At 42.9% G+C, this 18,525-nt stretch overlaps 1 protein-coding gene and 1 long non-coding RNA gene across 5 annotated transcripts in view; one reads left to right on the forward strand and one right to left on the reverse strand.

Annotated features, from left to right (window-relative positions):
- Positions 1-18,525, reverse strand: part of map3k4 (mitogen-activated protein kinase kinase kinase 4) — a 217,038-nt gene that overhangs the window by 182,400 nt on the left and 16,113 nt on the right. For 3 of the 4 annotated variants that reach the window (XM_072265760.1, XM_072265758.1, XM_072265761.1), the window contains exon 1: positions 16,803-17,028. The exons of the other annotated variant lie outside the window; for it this stretch is intronic. In XM_072265760.1, coding sequence (XP_072121861.1) covers positions 16,803-16,825 — 23 coding nt within the window. In that variant the 5' untranslated portion in view covers positions 16,826-17,028. Of the gene's footprint in view, positions 1-16,802; positions 17,029-18,525 lie in introns of those variants that run through there. 4 annotated transcript variants of the gene reach the window in all.
- LOC140201518 (uncharacterized) overlaps positions 17,195-18,525 on the forward strand; it is a 35,844-nt gene continuing 34,513 nt past the window's right edge. Inside the window, exon 1 of the long non-coding RNA XR_011886892.1 lies at positions 17,195-17,444. This is a non-coding gene — a long non-coding RNA (uncharacterized lncRNA). The remainder of the gene's footprint in view (positions 17,445-18,525) is intronic.

Consider the following 18,525-nt stretch of genomic DNA (forward strand, 5'->3'; position numbering starts at 1 on the left):
ATTCTGGAATCTATCTAATAGATTTGCTTAAATTCAGCAGGACATTTCTCAGAAGTGAGCAGCACTGCAAAAATGTGCATCAAGTATTGGTGGCAAATAATAATGCCTGGCTTATCACCAATCTGCACAAGGATTGGGCCTGGTGGTCCTGATCACAACTTCAAAGGTTTATTATCAAGGTATGTACACAGAATACAATTCTGAGATCTGTCTTCTCCAGATAGCCAAGAAATACAGAAAAACCATGGGTCATTGAAAGAAAATACATCAACCACCCCATATGAAAAGAATACTCACAAATCTGGACACGCCCACTAAAACATCACACCCCAAACCTCCAAGCCCCTCCCGTGCAAAAAAAATGCGACAATAACATCAAACCCCCAAACCCTCTCCCGCACACAATAATCTAACAGATCACTCACACGGAAAAACATCAAGATCAGACCCAAAATCCCCAGCCCCTCCCTCGGCCAAAAAAAAAGTAACATATCGCCCACCCGCCAACGGACAAGAGAGAAAACAGAAGCCTGAAGGAGACCAATATAAATGTTGCAGACACAGAATGGACACTGATTATTTTTTGTAAGCAGCTGATTTTGAGAAGGATGCAAAACTAGGAAAGATTAGACAGGCTGAATGCAAACCTTGCTACTTAGCTTCACTACTCTTGGAGCTTCTCACTATTATTATGCAATTAAGTCTGCACAAAGCATACTCTAATACAGTAAAACTGTGGAAATAACAGCCTGCAGGATAGAAAACCACAATATTATCCACTTACAGAAGTCCATTCCAGAAATGCTTCTCTCAGCAGGCCATGAGGTCAGAACTTCCTGGACACAAATTATCAAATACTGCCTTGTCAGTCTTTTGATTTTGCACAAGGATATTTTACAAACAGAATCACTGGCCATTAGTTGGCCCTGTGCCTCCAGTCTACAAAGTTACAACCCATCCAGAAATTTATACAATTCACCTTTCAACTCATTGGATTTTCAAAAATCTGGCCAAAACAAAGTTTATATTTTCATTTCCAACTCCACCCATTCCTTATTTTATTTTAAAATCTTTATTTAGGGATGCAGTATGGTAACAGGCCCATCCTGCTCAATTACATTCATGTGACCAATTAACCTTCTAACCCGTGTGTTTTTGGAGCGTAGGAGGAAACCAGACCATCTGGAAGGAACCCACATGGTCACAGGGAGAACGTACAAACTCATTACTGGCCCTGTAATAGCATTATGCTAACTGTTCGGCTACCGCACCACTCCAGACATTCAAGTCCTTTGCCCATTCTAAGGAAAATTTATCTGGCTCTAGTTCTACCTGGGAGATATTGACCACCTAGTCCCACAACCAAGTGCAAATTCTATGCTCAGATCAATCTGAAGTTGATAGTTAAAGAAACAAGAAGCTGCAGATGCTGGAAATCTGAACCAACAACATGTTGAAAATACTCAGGTTGGGCAGAACCTGTGGAGAGAGACAAAAAAGTTGAACTTTTAAGTCAGTGATCTTTCTGATGAAAGGTTATTGACCTCAAATATTAATTCTAGTTCCTCTTTCCAATTATGCTGCCTGCATGGCTGAGAAAGCCCATTCATAGCCTAGAGCTACAGTTCAGCCACTAAAATTCTGACTCCACTCACAGTGCCGAACTGCAGGCTAGGGCTTCTAGCTCATCTTCACTATATAGGCACACTGGAGACTATCCTAACCAGTTGTATCATGGCCTGGTATGGAAACACCAATGCCCAGGAATGGGAAAAGTCTACAGGGAGTGGTTGATACAGCCCAGTACAAAGGTAAAGCCTTCCCCACAATTTACATGGAGTTCTGCCACAAGAAAGCAGCATCCGCCATCATGAACTCCCATCAGAGACCATGCTCTTTTCTTGCTACTACTATTGGGCAGGAGGTACAGAAGGCTTAGGTCACACACCAGCAGGTTCAAGAGATATTACCTATCAGTCACCAGACTCCTGAACCAGCATGGATAACTTCATTCACCAAAACTCTGAACTGATTCTACAATCTACAGACCCATTTTCAAGTTTACAACTCATGAGCTCAGCATTATTTATTTGCACAATTTGTCTTCTGCACATTGGTTGTTTGTTAGTCTTTGTTTTCTTTCAAAAATTCTATTGTATTTCTTTTTTCCCCCCACTGTAAATTCCTGCAAGAAAATGAATCTCAAATAAGTATATGGTAACACACACAGACTTTGCTAATACATTTTACTGGCTTTGCTTTTATCTATTGCTCCAACCAAGCAACCAAATATATAGTCTGTTCCCACCACCCTATCTCTACTCTGGAATTTACCCCTCAACTGCAAAATAATACACAAATTAAGTGGTTGCTTTTAGGTGATATTGTCTTTTGCCAGTCATTCACTTGTTTCTCTGTTTTCCACCCCAAAGAAAACCCAAATGTCAACAAAATATCCCACTCAACCCATTAAGTCTTTAAAATAGCTCCCAATTCAGTTTCCTACTGACCACATTACTTTCTTCCAGCTACACTACTAAATGCCGTTAATATTCTTTGCAACAATCATTCCTTTATTGCACAAGATGGTTTGTTAGAAGCTAAGCATTCAGCAAATGCCAAATTCTAAACACAACCAAGTCATTTTTGCTGCTGCTTGTCTGACCATACAATGGAAACTTATATCTTAAATAAAGTGACAAGAATGCAGGTATTTTAACAGAAGATAATCAAAATAATACAAATTGATTCAAGGATATTCATATAGCTTGAATGGAGTTAATTCTAATCTTTCATTTTAAAAATCAAGCTATAATGACCACAGCAAAACCCATGCTTCTGAAGGAACTCAATAGGTTAGGCAGCATCCTTGGAAGCAAGGGGATAGTTAACATTTTGTGCCAAGATTGTGCATCAGGACTGAGCACAAAAGGGAAGATATAAAGAAGTGAAGGGCAGACAGGAGCTGGCAAGTGATCGGTATATCCGGTTGAGAAGAGGTTGTTAGGTTTGGGCAGATGGAGTCAGGTTGGGGGTGCGGGGGAGAATGGAGGCTTGGAATGATCGGTGGTGGCAAATCCCAATTATGGAAGCCTTGTGGAATATCACTAGTCATGGGACTAAAAATTTCCACCATCACCCTCTGTTTTCTATCATTGCATTTCTGATGAGCTAGCTCTCTCTGGATCCCATGTGATTTAACTTAACAGTTCCAGATTTGTCCAGAAGGGAAAACATTCTTGGGATCTATGCTATCCGAAATCCCTTCAGAATATTGGGCTTCAAGTAAAATCACCTAGCATTCTGAATTCCAATTAACAAACTCACAACTATATTGCACCCATGAATCAACCTAATCTACCTTAGCCAACTTGTCTCTAATGCAATTATTTCCCTTCCTAAATAAGAAAACCAAAATGTTATGCAGTCTGGTATGTTGTAGGGAGCTTCCCTACTTTTGCAATCAAGGCCAGCATTCAAATAATACTGCTAAATTGTACTTAAATGCTCACTTTGTTTTATGAGGATGACAGAATCTCACTTTGCTATCACATCTCTCACTGTAACCAATATTCTGCTTTTTTTATTCTTCCTACCAAAGTAGATAACATCTGTTTCCTCACACAATGCACAAATCTAGCAAATGTTGTATATTCTTAACCTATACCCTTCTGTAGATTTTGGATTGTTCTTGAAACAAACAAGTCTGCCCACAATACCCTTCAGCCAAGTCACTTGTATAGATTGCAAACTATTCAAACTAGCAGAGATACAAAAACCTGAATACACGCACCACTAGACTCACGACCTCCAGCTTCCACTACACTTTTGAACAGACCTCTCTGACGCTGAAGATGAATTTTTGATCTCCCAATCTACATTGTCACAGCCCTTTCACTTTGATTCCTTGAACTGCAGTTTCTCTGCTGCTGCTACACTATATTCTGCATTGTTTCTTTTTTACTACCTTGACGTACTTGTGTATTACATGTATCTGGATAGCACAAAGTTTTCCAATGTACCTCAGTAAACGTAATAATAAACTAATAATAACTATCAATAACACGACTAATTCCTGCAGCATTCCAACAAAAAAAATTGCCTACCTCTTTGATGGTCCAGAGCCATCAAACACTACTCATACATTGACCTTTCATTCCCAGAATCATTCTCATGAATCTCCTCTGGATCCCTCCAATGCCACATCTTTTCTTAGATAAGGAGTGCAGAACTGTTCACAATACAGGCAGTCCTCAGGTTACGAATGTCCGACTTACAGACAACTAGTACTTACGAACAGACTGGCATAAAGCCTATCATATTAAAAATTTGATTAAATACAATGGTTCATAATAATGAACGCACGCATTACTTTGTGACGCTCATGAAAACATTGTGTGGCTTCAGCGGTTTGTCGGCTCGAGGAAGGAGAACGTTGTCCGCCATTTTAAGTCCGATCACGTTGCCGTTAACAAAGTGTGTAACTTTGTATTTGGCTTAAATTTTTCTCTTGTTTACCCTTGTAACCATGCCTCCAAAGCGTAAATCTGATGCAAGTGCTGGTGATGCATCAAAAAGGAAAACAATCACGATTGAAAATAAAGTGGAAATAATAAAGCCATCGGAAAGAGGTGAAACACCATCGGTCATTGGAAAAGCACTAGGTCAACGATCGGAACAATTTTAAAGGATAAAGTGATAATAGCATTTGAGGAAGAAGACTAGGACCTAAAAACTCCAGAACTGAAAAAGTTTTTGACTAAAGAGTTAGCTGAAGCCTTTCGTCTCACTGAAGCAGGGGTAACAAAGTTATAGGAGCAAGATTCAAGTACAGAGAGGTTCACCAAAGTTTACCATACAGTTACCGAGGGCCTCAGCTGCTATAAGGCCATTTATGACGAGAAAAAGAAAAGCTCTGCATAAAAAGGCAAAATATATACTATATACTAAGACAAACATTTGACTAACTGACGCTAAATAAGAACCATATGTACCTGTTCTGACTTACCTACAAATTTGACTTAAAGACAGACTTAGGAACGGATCTCGTTCGTAACTCAGGGACTGCCTGTACTCCAAATCTCAGAACCTGAAGCCGATGTGTGGGCTGCCTTCAGGAGGGTGAATCCACGGAAAGCATCCAGACCGGATGGGGTACCTGGCCATGCACTAAAGACCTGTGCTGACCAACTGGCTGGTGCGTTCACTGAGATCTTTAACTTCTCGCTTCGGCAGTGTGTGATATCCACCTGCTTCATGCAGACTTCAATTATAGCAGTGCCCAAGAGGAGCTAGGTGACCTACCTCAATGACTATTGCCCAGCTGCACTTACATCCACAGTGATGAAGTGTTTTGAGAGGTTGGTGATGAAATACATCAGCTCCTACCTGAAAGGTGACTTGGATGTGCTCCAATTTACCTACCAGAGCAACAGGTCCACAGCAGATGCCATCTCATTGACTCTTCACTCAATCCAGAAACATATGCACAGCAAAGATGCAAATATCAGGATGTTCTTTATCGACTACAGCTCAGCATTCAATACCGTAATCCCTCAAAACTAATCAATAAGCTGCAGGACCTTGGCCTCAATACCTCCTTGTGCAATTGGATCCTGGATTTTCTCACTTGTAAACCCCAGTCAGGTTCAATTGTCAACAACATCTCCTCCACAATCTCCATCAACACAGGTGCACCATAAGCCTGAGTACTTAGCCCTCAGCCCTACTCACTTCACATCTATAACTGTGTAAGCACAACTCCAATACCAAATTCAAGTCTGCTGATGAAACCATTGTTGTGGGCTGAATCAAAGGTGATAATGAATCAGCATAGAAGAGGGAGACTGAAAATTTGGCTGTGGAGTGTCATAACAGCAATCTCTCACTCAATGGCAGCAAGACCAAGGAAATGATTGTAGACTTCAGCAGAGGGAAACCAGAGGTCCATGAACCTGTCCTCATCAGAGGATCAGCAGTGGAGAGAGTTAGCACTTCAAATACCTGGGTGTTACTATTTCAGAGGATCAGTCCTACATAGAAACATAGAAAATAGGTGCAGGAATTGGCCATTCGGCCCTTTGAGCCTGCACCGCCTTTCACTATGATCATGGCTGATCATCCAACTCAGAACCCTGTACCAGCCTTCCCCCCCATACCCCCTGATCCCTTTAGCCACAAGGGCCGTATCTAACTGCCTCTTAAATATAGCCAATGAACTGGCCTCAAATGTTTCCTGTGGCACAGAATTCCAGAGATTCACCACTCTGTGTGAAGAAGTTTTTCCTCATCTCGGTCCTAAAACGCTTCCCCTTTATCCTCAAACTGTGACCCCTTCTTCTGGACTTCCCCAACATCGGGAACAATCTTCCTGCATCTAGCCTGTCCAATCCCTTTAGGATTTTATATGTTTCAATAAGATCCCCCCAACAAGTATAAGCCTAGTTGATCCAGTCTTTCATCATATGAAAGTCCTGCCATCCCAGGAATCAATCTGGTGAACCTTCTTTGTACTCCCTCTATGGCAAGGATGTCTTTCCTCAGATTAGGGGACCAAAACTGCACACAATACTCCAGGTGTGGTCTCACCAAGGCCTTGTACAACTGCAGTAGAACCTTCCTGCTCCTGTACTCGAATCCTCTTGCTATGAATGCCAGCATACCATTCGCCTTTTTCACAGCCTGCTGTACCTGCATGCCCACTTTCAATGACCGGTGTATAATGACACCCAGGTCTCGTTGCACCTCCCCTTTTCCTAATCGGCCACCATTCAGATAATAATCTGTTCTCCTGTTTTTGCCACCAAAGTCGATAACCTCACATTTATCCACATTAAATTGCATCTGCCATGAATTTGCCCACTCACCTAACCTATCCAAGTCACCCTGCATCCTCTTAGCATCCTCCTCACAGCTAACACTGCCAGCCAGCTTCGTGTCATCCGCAAACTTGGAGATGCTGCATTTAATTCCCTCGTCTAAGTCATTAATATATATTGTAAACAACTGGGGTCCCAGCACTGAGCCTTGCGGTACCCCACTAGTCACTGTCTGCCATTCTGAAAAGGTCCCGTTTATTCCCACTCTTTGCTTCCTGTCTGCCAACCAATTCTCTATCCACATCAATACCTTACCCCCAATACCGTGTGCTTTAAGTTTGCACACCAATCTCCTGTGTGGGACCTTGTCAAAAGCCTATTGAAAATCCAAATATACCACATCCACTGGTTCTCCCCTATCCACTCTAGTAGTTACATCCTCAAAAAATTCTATGAGATTCGTCAGACATGATTTTCCTTTCACAAATCCATGCTGACTTTGTTCGATGATTTCACCGCTTTCCAAATTTGCTGTTATCACATCTTTGATAACTGACTAGCATTTTCCCCACCACCGATGTTAGGCTAACCGGTCTATAATTCCCCTGTTTCTCTCTCCCTCCTTTTTTAAAAAGTGGGGTTACATTAGCCACCCTCCAATCCTCAGGAATTAGTCCAGAATCTAAAGAGTTTTGAAAAATTATCACTAATGCATCCACTATTTCTTGGGCTACTTCCTTAAGCACTCTGGGATGCAGACCATCTGGCCCTGGGGATTTATCTGCCTTTAATTCCTTCAATTTACCTAACACCACTTCCCTACTAACATGTATTTCGCTCAGTTCCTCCATCTCACTGGACCCTCTGTCCTGGACCCAACATGCAAGTGCAATTGCGAAGAAAGCACAGCAGTGCCCCTAGTTCCTTAGGAGTCTGCAGAGTTCCAGCATAACATCTAAAACTCTGACAAACTTTTATAGACATGCAGTGGGGAGTGTATTCACTGGCTGCATTATGGCCTGGTACGGAAACACCAACGCCTTTGAATGGAAAATCCAAGAAAATGTAATGCAATCGGCCCGGTACATCACAGGTAAAGCCCTCCCAGCCACTGAGCACATCCACACGAAACGCTGCTATTGGAAAGCATCGTCCCCCACTACAGGGGACATGCTCTTTTTTTGCTGCTGCCATCAGATAGAAGGTACATGAGCTTCAGGACTCGCACTACCAGGTTCAAGAACAGATATCAGGCTCTTGAACAAAAGGGGACAACCACACTCACCTGCCCATCCACTGAGATGCTCCCACAACCAATTACCTCACTTTAAGGACTCTTTATCTCATGTCCTCATTATTTATTGATATTTATTTACTCTGTCTTTGCATTTGCAGTTTGTTGTCTTCTTCATTCTGGCTGATCTTACATTGATCCTGTTATAGTTCTACACTATAGATTTGTTGAGTATACCTGCAGGAAAATGAACCTCAAGCTTGTATATAAAACTTATTTCGAACTTTGAAATGTGGTCTGACCAATGTCTTATAAAACCTCAGCATTACAACCTTGCTTTTGTACTTTAGTCCTCTCAAAATGAATGCGCACATTCCTGATTGCTTGCTGTAGCTGCATATTAATTTACAGTGATTCTATGTACAAGGCAAAACAGAAACCTGAAGCATTTGTCAAAATCTTCAATCAGAGGGGTCCGATGGATGATTCATTTACCTTCTTCAGTGGTACCCAATATGTTCTATGCTAGTGTTCAACTAACTTGATTCATTCCACCTAACACCCAGAAATAGCCAACTGAATTGGATACAGCAAAGACTATGGGCCCTGACGTAATATCAGCAGGTTTTTTAAACTCATGCTCCAGAACTTGCCACACCCTTGGCCAAGATGCTTGGAAAATTATCCAGGTTATGTCTGTTCAGAAGCAGAATAAATTCAAACTGGCCATTTACCAGCCCATTAGCTTACTCTCGGTCAAACTGATAGAAGGGAAAACCAGTGCTGCTATCACAACCACCTGCTCACATTAGGTTTGATGAAAGTCACTCAGCTCCTGACCTCGTTATCGTCTTAGTTCAAACTAGGATTGAAGAGCTGAACAGAGGTGAAGAGTAACTGCTCTTGACATTTAATCATGCATAGTATCAAGGAATCAGGTTAAACATGACAGAAGGGCGGGGGAGAACCCTCCACTAGCTGAAATCATACTTAGCACCTTACAACGCCAGTGACACAGGTTCAATTTCCACCACTGTGTGTAAGGAGTTTGGACATTCTTTCCATGGGTTTCTTCCGAGTGTTCTGGTTTCCTCCCACATTCCAAAGTAGTAAGGGTTAGCAGGTTAATTGGTCACTTGAATGTACCTGGACAGTGTGGGCTCATTGGGCCGGAAGGGCCTATAACCGTCCTGTAACTGTAAATTTAAAAACTTAAATTCTCTGCCTTCCTCCCCAGAAAAATAGGCAAGTTTCATCTGCTTTATGAACTTTATTCATTGAGTGCTTGTATCCCATAAAGCCTCTGCACACCTTCCTCACAATCTACACTGCCGCCTGGCTACATATCATCACACTTGTGTATATCATTGTTCACTGCCAACCAAATGATTGATGTCGATCATGAAAACGCAGGGCCTACACAGATCTCTGGAGCACTCCTCTCTCAGACAAAACTCTTTATGCCTGCGATTTCTTTCTGTTAATCCATGGCAGTATAATATCCTCAGTTCCATTTTCATCTCCCAACTCATACGTGATACCTTAGTAAAGTCCCACATACCACGTCCATTAATTTCCCCTTATCTATTCTACCAATTACAACCTCAAAGTACCAAGATTTATCAAAGAGTAGGCCTTTTCATTTTTTGCATATTGACTCTGCCCAATTTTATTACAGGTAATCAGTTTATTATTGTCATGCACAGTGAGGAACTTTTTTTTTGCATGCCACCCATACAGATCATTACCATTAGAAGTACATGAAAGTAGTACAAAGGGAAAAACAATTAAGAGAGTACAGAATATAGTTACAGCTACAGTGAAAATGCAGTGCAGATAGAACAGTACAGTTCCTTTCTCGTGCTGAAGTTGGTCTGTGGTCCCTCATTTCCTCTCCGTACTTTCTTAAGCAGCATGGGGTGGGGGGGGGAGGAGGGCAAATAGGTACATTAGCTACCCTCCAGAATGACTGAACTTTTCCAGAATCCATAGACTACCACCTCAATTACCTGGTCAGTTGTCTCTTTCAAAACCTTAGAACACAATTTCTTTAATCATATACAGTAGCGTATATAATTAGAAGGACTTTGGCCTCACCCAGTAACCATTACCTCGCTACCTTCTAAGTCACTGAGGCCTCAGCTCCTGCATGTCTTTTAAGCTGCTAAGGGCCCAGGCTCCTGCACACCCTACAAATTTAATGAGTCATTTATTACACTCACGTAAAAAGGTGAACCAAAACTATAATGAGATAGTAATGCTTGAATAACATCCAACAGTCCAGAAAATCTGCTAATCCAAAATTGCCAGCATGCCAGATCAGAGTTTTACCGTACTTACTTCAGTTATTCTTATTAGCCCAAATTTTCCTGTTGGGCACCCTGTCAAAAGGCAAATGTCAATCCTGCTGCAGCAGGACAATGCCGAAGATCTGAACACGTGAAATAGGGGCAGTGGAGATCTGTCAGCCACTTGAAACTGCTGAACTACAGATCAAAGCCGATCTTCTCACTCCAAAACACCTCTTTCCTGCTCTCACTACATATCCCTTGGGGCCCATGACTCATTGGTGACAGTTTTATTTATTTCTTTAGAGATTCAGCACAGAACAGGACTTTCTGCCCATGAAGCTGCACCGCCCAGCAAGCCAGCCATTCAACCCCAGACTAATCACAGACTATTTTACAAGACCAATTAACCTACTAATCTGTACGTCTCTGGAACATGGGAGGAAATCAGAGCACTCAGAGAAAACCCACGCGTTCACAGGGAGAATGTACAAACTCCTTAAAAATAGCGTCAGAATTGAACTCGAAACTCCGATGCCCTGAGCTGTAATAGCATCATACTAACTGCTACACTACCGTGATGCCCTAATATGAATGCAAACTGTTCTTTGCACTTTGAAAATAAATAGCAATTAAATAACAGTCCCACTCTGCCACATTCACAACTTGGTTTCACACGGTTATAATATAATCTTAATAAAAATGCAATATGGTTCATAAGGAATTGACAAGCAAACCACATCCACAAGCTTCACTGTTCATGAAGGTTCCAAGTGATCTGCTTCCACAGCTCCACTTATTCTGCATTGTCTCCAATCCTTTATTTGCTCAATATCCACAAACTTATCAATATGTTTTGAATAAACTCCCACTCCCTCGGGGATAGAAAATTCCAAAAAATCCAATTTCTCCATGAAGAAATTTATTCTCGCCTCAGTAATTGCCTCCCATAAACTCTAGAGAACATATTACAGAATTTAGTGCAATGCCTTGCTTTGAAAGTAGCCAGGTGATTCCTCCAACAGTTAAAGAGTCACAAAGTCATAGAAAAATACAGCACAGAAACAGGCCCTTCTGCCTATCTGGTTCACACCTAACCATTTAAACTGCCCACTCCCATCGAAAGGCACTGGGACCATAGCCCTCCATATCCTAACCACCTGTATACCTATTCAAACTTCTCTTAAACATTAAAATCAAGCTTGCATGCATCACTTGCGCAGCAGCTCATTCCACACTCTCACAACCAACAGAGTGAAGTTTCCCCTCATATTCCCCTTAAACTTTTCACTTTTCATGCTTAACCCATGACCTCTGGTTCTAGTCTCACCCAACCTCAGTGGAAAAAGCCTGCTTGTACTTACCCTATCTGTACCCCTCATAATTTTGTATACCTCTATCAAATCTCCTCTCAATCTTCTACATTCCAAGGAATAAAGTCAATCTTTCTCCATATTTAAGGTCTACAATCCAGGCAACATCCTTGTAAATTTTCTGAGTACTCTTTCAACTTTATTTACATCTTTCCTGTAGGTAGGTGATCAAAACTGTACCCAATACTCCAAATTAGGCCACACCAACATCCCATACAACTATAACATAACAACGCATCTCCTATATGCAATACTTTGGCTTATGGAGGCCAATGCGCCAGAAGTTTTCTTTACAACCCTATCTATCTGTGCTACCACTTTCAATGAGATATGGCCCGTATTCCCAGATCCCCTTGTTCTATTACACTCCCCAGTTCCCTACCATTCACTTTGTAAGACCAACCCTGGTTGGTCACACCGAAGTGTAACACCTCGCACTTGTCCGCATTAAATTCCATCTGCTATTTTTTAGTCCATTTTTCAAGCTGGCCCAGATCCCACTACAAGCTCTGATAGCCTTCCTTGCTGTTCACTATACCCCCAATCTTGGTGTCATCCACAAATCTCCTGATCCAGTAAACTACATTATCATTCAGATCATTGATATAGATGACAAACAACAACAGACCCAGCAGTGATCCCTGCAGCACTTCACTGGTTACAGGCCTCCAGTCAGAGCGGCAACCATCTGCTACCACTCTCTGGTTTCTCCCACAAAGCCAATCTCTAATCCAATTTACTACCTCATCTTCAATGCTGAGCGACTGAACCTCCTGACCAACGTCCGATGTAAGACCTTGTCAAATGCCGTGCTAATGTCCATGTAGCCTTCAGCAACTTTTCTGGTAACTTCCTCAAAAAACTCTGTAAGATTGGTTAGACACGACCTACCACACACAAAGCCATGCTGACTGTCCTTAATCAGTCCCTGTCTATCAAAATACTTGTATATCCGATCCATTAGAATACTTTTCACTAACTTTCCTACTACTGATGTCATACTCAGTTGTAAGATATGTTCCTGGTTTATTTTTAGATCCTTTCTTAAACAGCGGAACAACATTAGCTATCCTCCAATCCTCTGGTACCTCACCTGTCACTAAGGATGATTTAAATATCTCTGCTAGAGCCCCTGCAGTTTCTGCTCTTGCCTCCCACAGGGTCTGAGGGGATACCTTGTATTCAGTCTGTCAGTATGTGGGAACTTAAAATCACCTACTAGAACATTATGTTTTTTGCAACGGTCCGCGATCTCTCTAAAACTTTGTTCCTCTAAATCCCATACACTGTTGGATGGTCTGTAATATAGCCACCATAACACGGTCACCCCTTTCGTATTCCTCAGTTCCACCCACAAAGCCTCACTAGACAAGTTCTCCAGTCTATCCTGACTGAGTACTGCAGTGAAATTTCCCTGACTAGTAACACCACCCCTCCCGCTTTAAACCCTCACGCTCTGTCGTGTCTGAAACAGCGGAACCCCGGAATGTCGAGCTGCCCTACCTGTTTCCAAGTCTAATGGCTCCAATATCATAATTCTAAGCATTGATCCATGCCCTGAGCTCATGCACCTTTCCTACAATACCCTTTGCATTGGAATGTTTGCAGTTCAGGTCATTAGTCATACATTTGATTCCTGACTTCATCTGGAGTCTTAACATTTGTTTCCACAACTTCTCCACTAACTGTTCTGGCACTCTGGTTCCCATCCACCTGCAACCCTAGTTTAACCACCCCCAATGCAGGAACAGACCTTCACACGAAGCTGTTAGTTCCCTCCAATGCAAGTGCAAACCATCTCTCTTGTACAGGGCCCACCTTCCCTGGGAGGCAATGTACCATCCAGGAATCTCAATTCTCATCCACAGAACCTTCTTCATATTTCCCCAACTAACACATCCCCTAGCACCACAACTCTCCTCTTTTCTCCCCTTCCCTTTGGAGTCACAGAGACAGACTCAGTGCCAGAGATGTGATCGCTGTGACTTTTCTCTGCTAGATCAACCCCCACCCCCTAACAGAATCCAAAGCTGTTGAGGGGGATTGGCCACAGGGATTATCTGCACTGGCTGGTTAACCCCTTTCCTCTTCCTGTCACCCAGTCTCCTTGGGTGTAACTACCATTCTATATGTCCTATCTATCACCTCCTCAGCATCCCAAATGATCCAGAGTTCATCCAGTTCCAGCAGAGTGTTAGAAGCTGCAGCTGAATGCACTTCTTGCAGGTCAAGTAGTTAGGGACACTGGAGGTCTCCTTACCTTCCCACATCCCACAAGAGGCGCATCCTTACTGTTCTGTGCAAATATATAACGGAGGAAAACAATAAATAGACAATGGGAAAGAAAAAAAATCTACCCGCAGCTTTTTCGACTTCTCTCAGTCAAGCCTCTCCTCATTGAAGCCTCTAAGAGCTAAAGCCTTGAATTCCCCACTCTAATACTGTCCACTCCAACAAATGCCACTTCGCTTGCCCCTGCCACGCTTTAATTTCTCCCTGCCGATCAATCCCGATTGCTGATTGTAATCTACTCAAAACACCAAACTGTCTTTATTTACTCAATGGGCAAACCTGAGTGAGCTACATCTTCTCACGCTTCCAATCACTGATTGCCACTGTTCAAGTTTGAGAAGTTGTAAAACTTCTTTTGACCTGTTTCGAAAGAATACAATACTACACTCCACATCAGTTTGAATCAGCCCAGAGCTGCTAGTTGTTTAATTTTCTAAGGCTTTGTTACAGAAATGTTTTTGCTCATCCACTTTTGGATGTAGACAACTGCTCTAAGAATGCTATGGTAATTCACCAGTGGACGACAATATTTGTTCATGATAGTTAAAAAGTATCTCAGATTACATTATAAAATGATTTCCCAACCAAATAATGAAGATGGGTATGGTCAGGCTATAATTTAATGAATGATAAGCATCATAATCTAGGGCAGGGGTTAGACCGTAAGATACAAGAACAGCATTGGTCCATTTGGCCCATCCAGTCTGCTCTGCCATTTCATCATGACTGATCCAATTTTCCTCTTAGCCCCAATCTCCTGCCTTTCCCCCATATCCCTTCATGGCTTGACCAATCAAAAATCTATCAACCTCTGCCTTAAATATACATAAAGACTTAGCCTCCACAGCTGCCTGTGGCAAAGAATTCCACAGATTCACCACTCTCTGGCTAAAGAAATTCCTCATCTCCGTCCTAAAAGGGTCTCTATTCTGAGGCTGTCCTCTGGTCATAAGACTCTCCCACCTCAGGAAACATCCCAAGTTTGTTTCAATACTGTGGACCCCTACCATTAACCCAGGGGTCCATGGACCCCGGGTTGGGAACCCCTGCTCTCAGGGAATAAGACAAGATAAAATTCCTTGATAATTTATTCTAAATAAATTTCACAAACAAACGCTAACATCTAAAAAGACTATCCCTGAGTAAAAGCCAAATACAAATTAAAAATTAATTGTAAAGTATTTAAAGCAAGGTGGCAATAACAGGCTCGCCTACATGCAAACATCTTTCTGTCATCCTTAATTCTAGGATAAAATGTACAGTAATCTTACTTGCGCGCAGCAAATGGAGCCTACCCGGCCGCACCCTAGAAAATATGAAAATAATCTTGGAAATACAAGACTTTGAAAATGAATGATAACAACTTGAAAACTCCGCGCCAAGTGACACCTCCTCCCTCTAGTGTAGTTTTTCGGTGTAGAAGCAGAAAATACATCAATAGCTAACGACACGGCGGGGGAAAAAATGCTTCAATTTTCTGCGAGAGAGAAAAACTAATCCTCATATTCCGGTCTAAATATGCATTAATGCCACACTGTCGCAAACTCCTACGCATAAGTCTCTAACAAACTTTCCTCCCAACTTCTATTTGCGCTTGGTCAGTATCCCAGTGAAAAAGCAGCTCACACGTCCTCCGCCAATTACTCAAAAATTAGCATTTATTATCAAATTCATCATTTCCTCACAAGTATACAAATACCCGGCAAAAAAACTATGTTAAGTGCACCGAAATGCCTCTCAAATTAGCCGTTTCCTTCAAATCTTGATGATAAATGAAGATTTCAATGTCCAATACTTACTCGGAAGGCGTCCCGCAGGGCGAATGACTTAGGTGCTTGCTGCACAGAGCAATTCTGGAAGGGGGAAAAAAAGAGCCCGACGCAGGCTTGGGAAAGGATCTATGTCGAAAGCTTTACAATAAATGAAACGATTCCAAGTCACAAGGTTACCAGCCTGGACTAGTGAGAGTGTGGAAAGGCTTTACACGCACCTGGTCTTGCATGAACCAGTTGGGAATAGACAAGCGTCGTGGTTAAGAAGGCAATCTGGATTTTACGTGGCTTCGCATTTCAACAGTTGGTGGTGGGGAGGGGATGGTAAAGAAGTTGGATTTCCTCCAGTATGAACAAACTGCGGCAGTTGAAAAAAAACAAGCCACAATTCTCCAAAGTGTTCGCGGGGGGGGGGGGTTGCTTCAAACGCTAATATTTGAATGCAGTTGCACCCTAAATACTCGCTGTTTTAATAATGCTTCGCTGCAGCTTTGAGGGCCGAGGTTTTCTCGCTAAAACTCCCATTGTATCAACTGGCCGCGACAGATGTTTGTTTCAGTATCACCCCCACCCAGTTCAATGCACACAAGAGATTTACTGCAGCTTCAGCACGACGGCATTCATTTTGTACACTTTCTTTGCTGCTGCAGAAGTTATTGCCGAATGAAATTCGGTCACTACCTACTGAACAGCGTGGAAAATGATGGTGCATATAGATTTTCGTTTCCTTTCCTGCAGGGTGCAAAATGAAATATACATGAAAGTAAACCGTGCACGGGCTTTCTTTATTTATCTGGTTCACTTTGTTTTGGCGGTGCAAGCTTAAAGCTGGAGCAGACACAGCGCGTACCCACTCAGCGCCAGGAAGCAGCCGGCACCCTGTGCATGCGCGGCGGCCACAAAGCTCAAGGCCAAACAGAGCGACCGGGAGGGGGGGATTGGAGCGGCCCGGTCTGCCTCCTACATGTTTCGGCATGCGGCCGGCTGTGCAAGCGTTCGCCCTCCCTCTCTCCGTCCCCGTTTACCTCTGCAGCTCGGACGGTTCCATGTCGGGAGGGGGGGCTTCCTACTGGTGCAAAGGGCGCAGCATAGCTGCTGCTCGGCGGCCGCCGTTCGGAGAGACGGGAGGATAGAGGGCACCTCGGCTCACAGTAAACGAAGCGATCAGACGATGCTGCAAGGACAGGGGAGTGCCGTCGCCGGCTTCCCCTCAGCCTGCGCTCAGGCTCCGCTCGGCTGCTGCGGCGGCCATCTTGAGACCGGTCTGCCTGCGGTAACTACGGCAACCCGCGGCGGCCAGCCCAGCCCGCCCGTCTACTCGCGGCCGACAGGGGGCGAGCCGAGGGTCACCCTGTCCGGATCAACTCAAATTTCATCTTTAATTTACAAATCAACCGGTTTACATTGCCGCGCATCAGAGTGGATGATAAATGCAGGCAGGCAAATTTAAGGGGATTGCTTGATTTTCGCTGTCCTGCATCATTTATAATTGTGTGTGTTGTGTACATGCCGGTGATGCTGCTGCAAACACGATTTGCATTATACCTGTACCTCAACGCACCTGTGCACATGACAATAAACTTGGGAGTGGATAGAAGTTCAGACCAGAAGGGACCTTGTACATCGAAAAGGCTGGGGAAGGGAAGAGTGAATGATTTCCCGGGGAGGTATGTATGAATTCATTTACATTGATGTGGTTTTCAGATTAATGAGAGTAATTTGTAGATCAATTGTTTGTTTGTATTAGGGAGGGAAGAATGGAGAAGTATTTGAGGCCGTTGCTAGTGTGGTTGACATGAGGGTGGCAACCTCACCAGCAGCAGCCTAGAAGGCAAGCATTTCAAACGCAAATCAGATGTACGTACAGTATTTTCTTGCACAACGTGATGTCTCACTTTCGCCATTTGGCAAAGCAACGATTTGCATAAGCACTTTGTTTTGAAGGAGGTGGCTGAATAAGGTCTTGTAAGAGGAGTGAGACCGTTCAAGGAATTTGTGAGGAGATTGACTTAGAAAGCCCATGTCCAACAATAGTTGGACTGCTTAGAAATTTCTAACTTTAGTGAGCAGGTTAGGGGTTTTACATCCATCAGAGGTCTAAATCTTCCGGACGAGAAGCTCTATTTGGCCAGTTCTAGAGAAGCAAAACACACATAGCAATTGCCACTGCAAATCATATTCGCGGACGCCGTAGGCTTTGGTTTTAATGTAGCTGGAAATACATTTTTCCATAAGTTTTGAGGTAGTGGCATGCAGGGTACATTTCATAACGTGCTGTGAAGTATGACAGAAAACCCAGGGCTGAGAAAAACAGAAAACAGAAAATACGGGAAACACTCCGAAGATCCCACAGCATCTGCGGAAAGATAAACAGAATTAGAGTTCAGAATCAGATTTAATATCACGAACATATGTCGTGAAATTTGCTCACTTTGCAGCAACGGTACACTGCACAGTAATAATAAGGAAAAAACTGAATTGCAGTAATTGATTGTGTGCTTGTGTGTGTACATATATATAAAGATTAAATAAATAGTGCAAAAATAGAAATAAAAAAGTAGTGAGGTAGTGTTCATGGGTTCCATTTCCATTCAGAAATCAGATGGCAGAGGGGAAGAAGCTGTTCCTGAATCATTGAATGTGTGCCTTCAGGGTCCTGTACCTCCTGGACAATGAGAAGAGGGCCAGTCTCTGAGTGATGGGGGTCCTTAACAACAGACACTGCCTTTTTGAGGCATGGCTCCTTGC

The sequence above is a fragment of the Mobula birostris genome, chromosome 8 (assembly GCF_030028105.1).
Source record: "Mobula birostris isolate sMobBir1 chromosome 8, sMobBir1.hap1, whole genome shotgun sequence".
Taxonomy (NCBI): Eukaryota; Metazoa; Chordata; class Chondrichthyes; order Myliobatiformes; family Myliobatidae; genus Mobula; species Mobula birostris.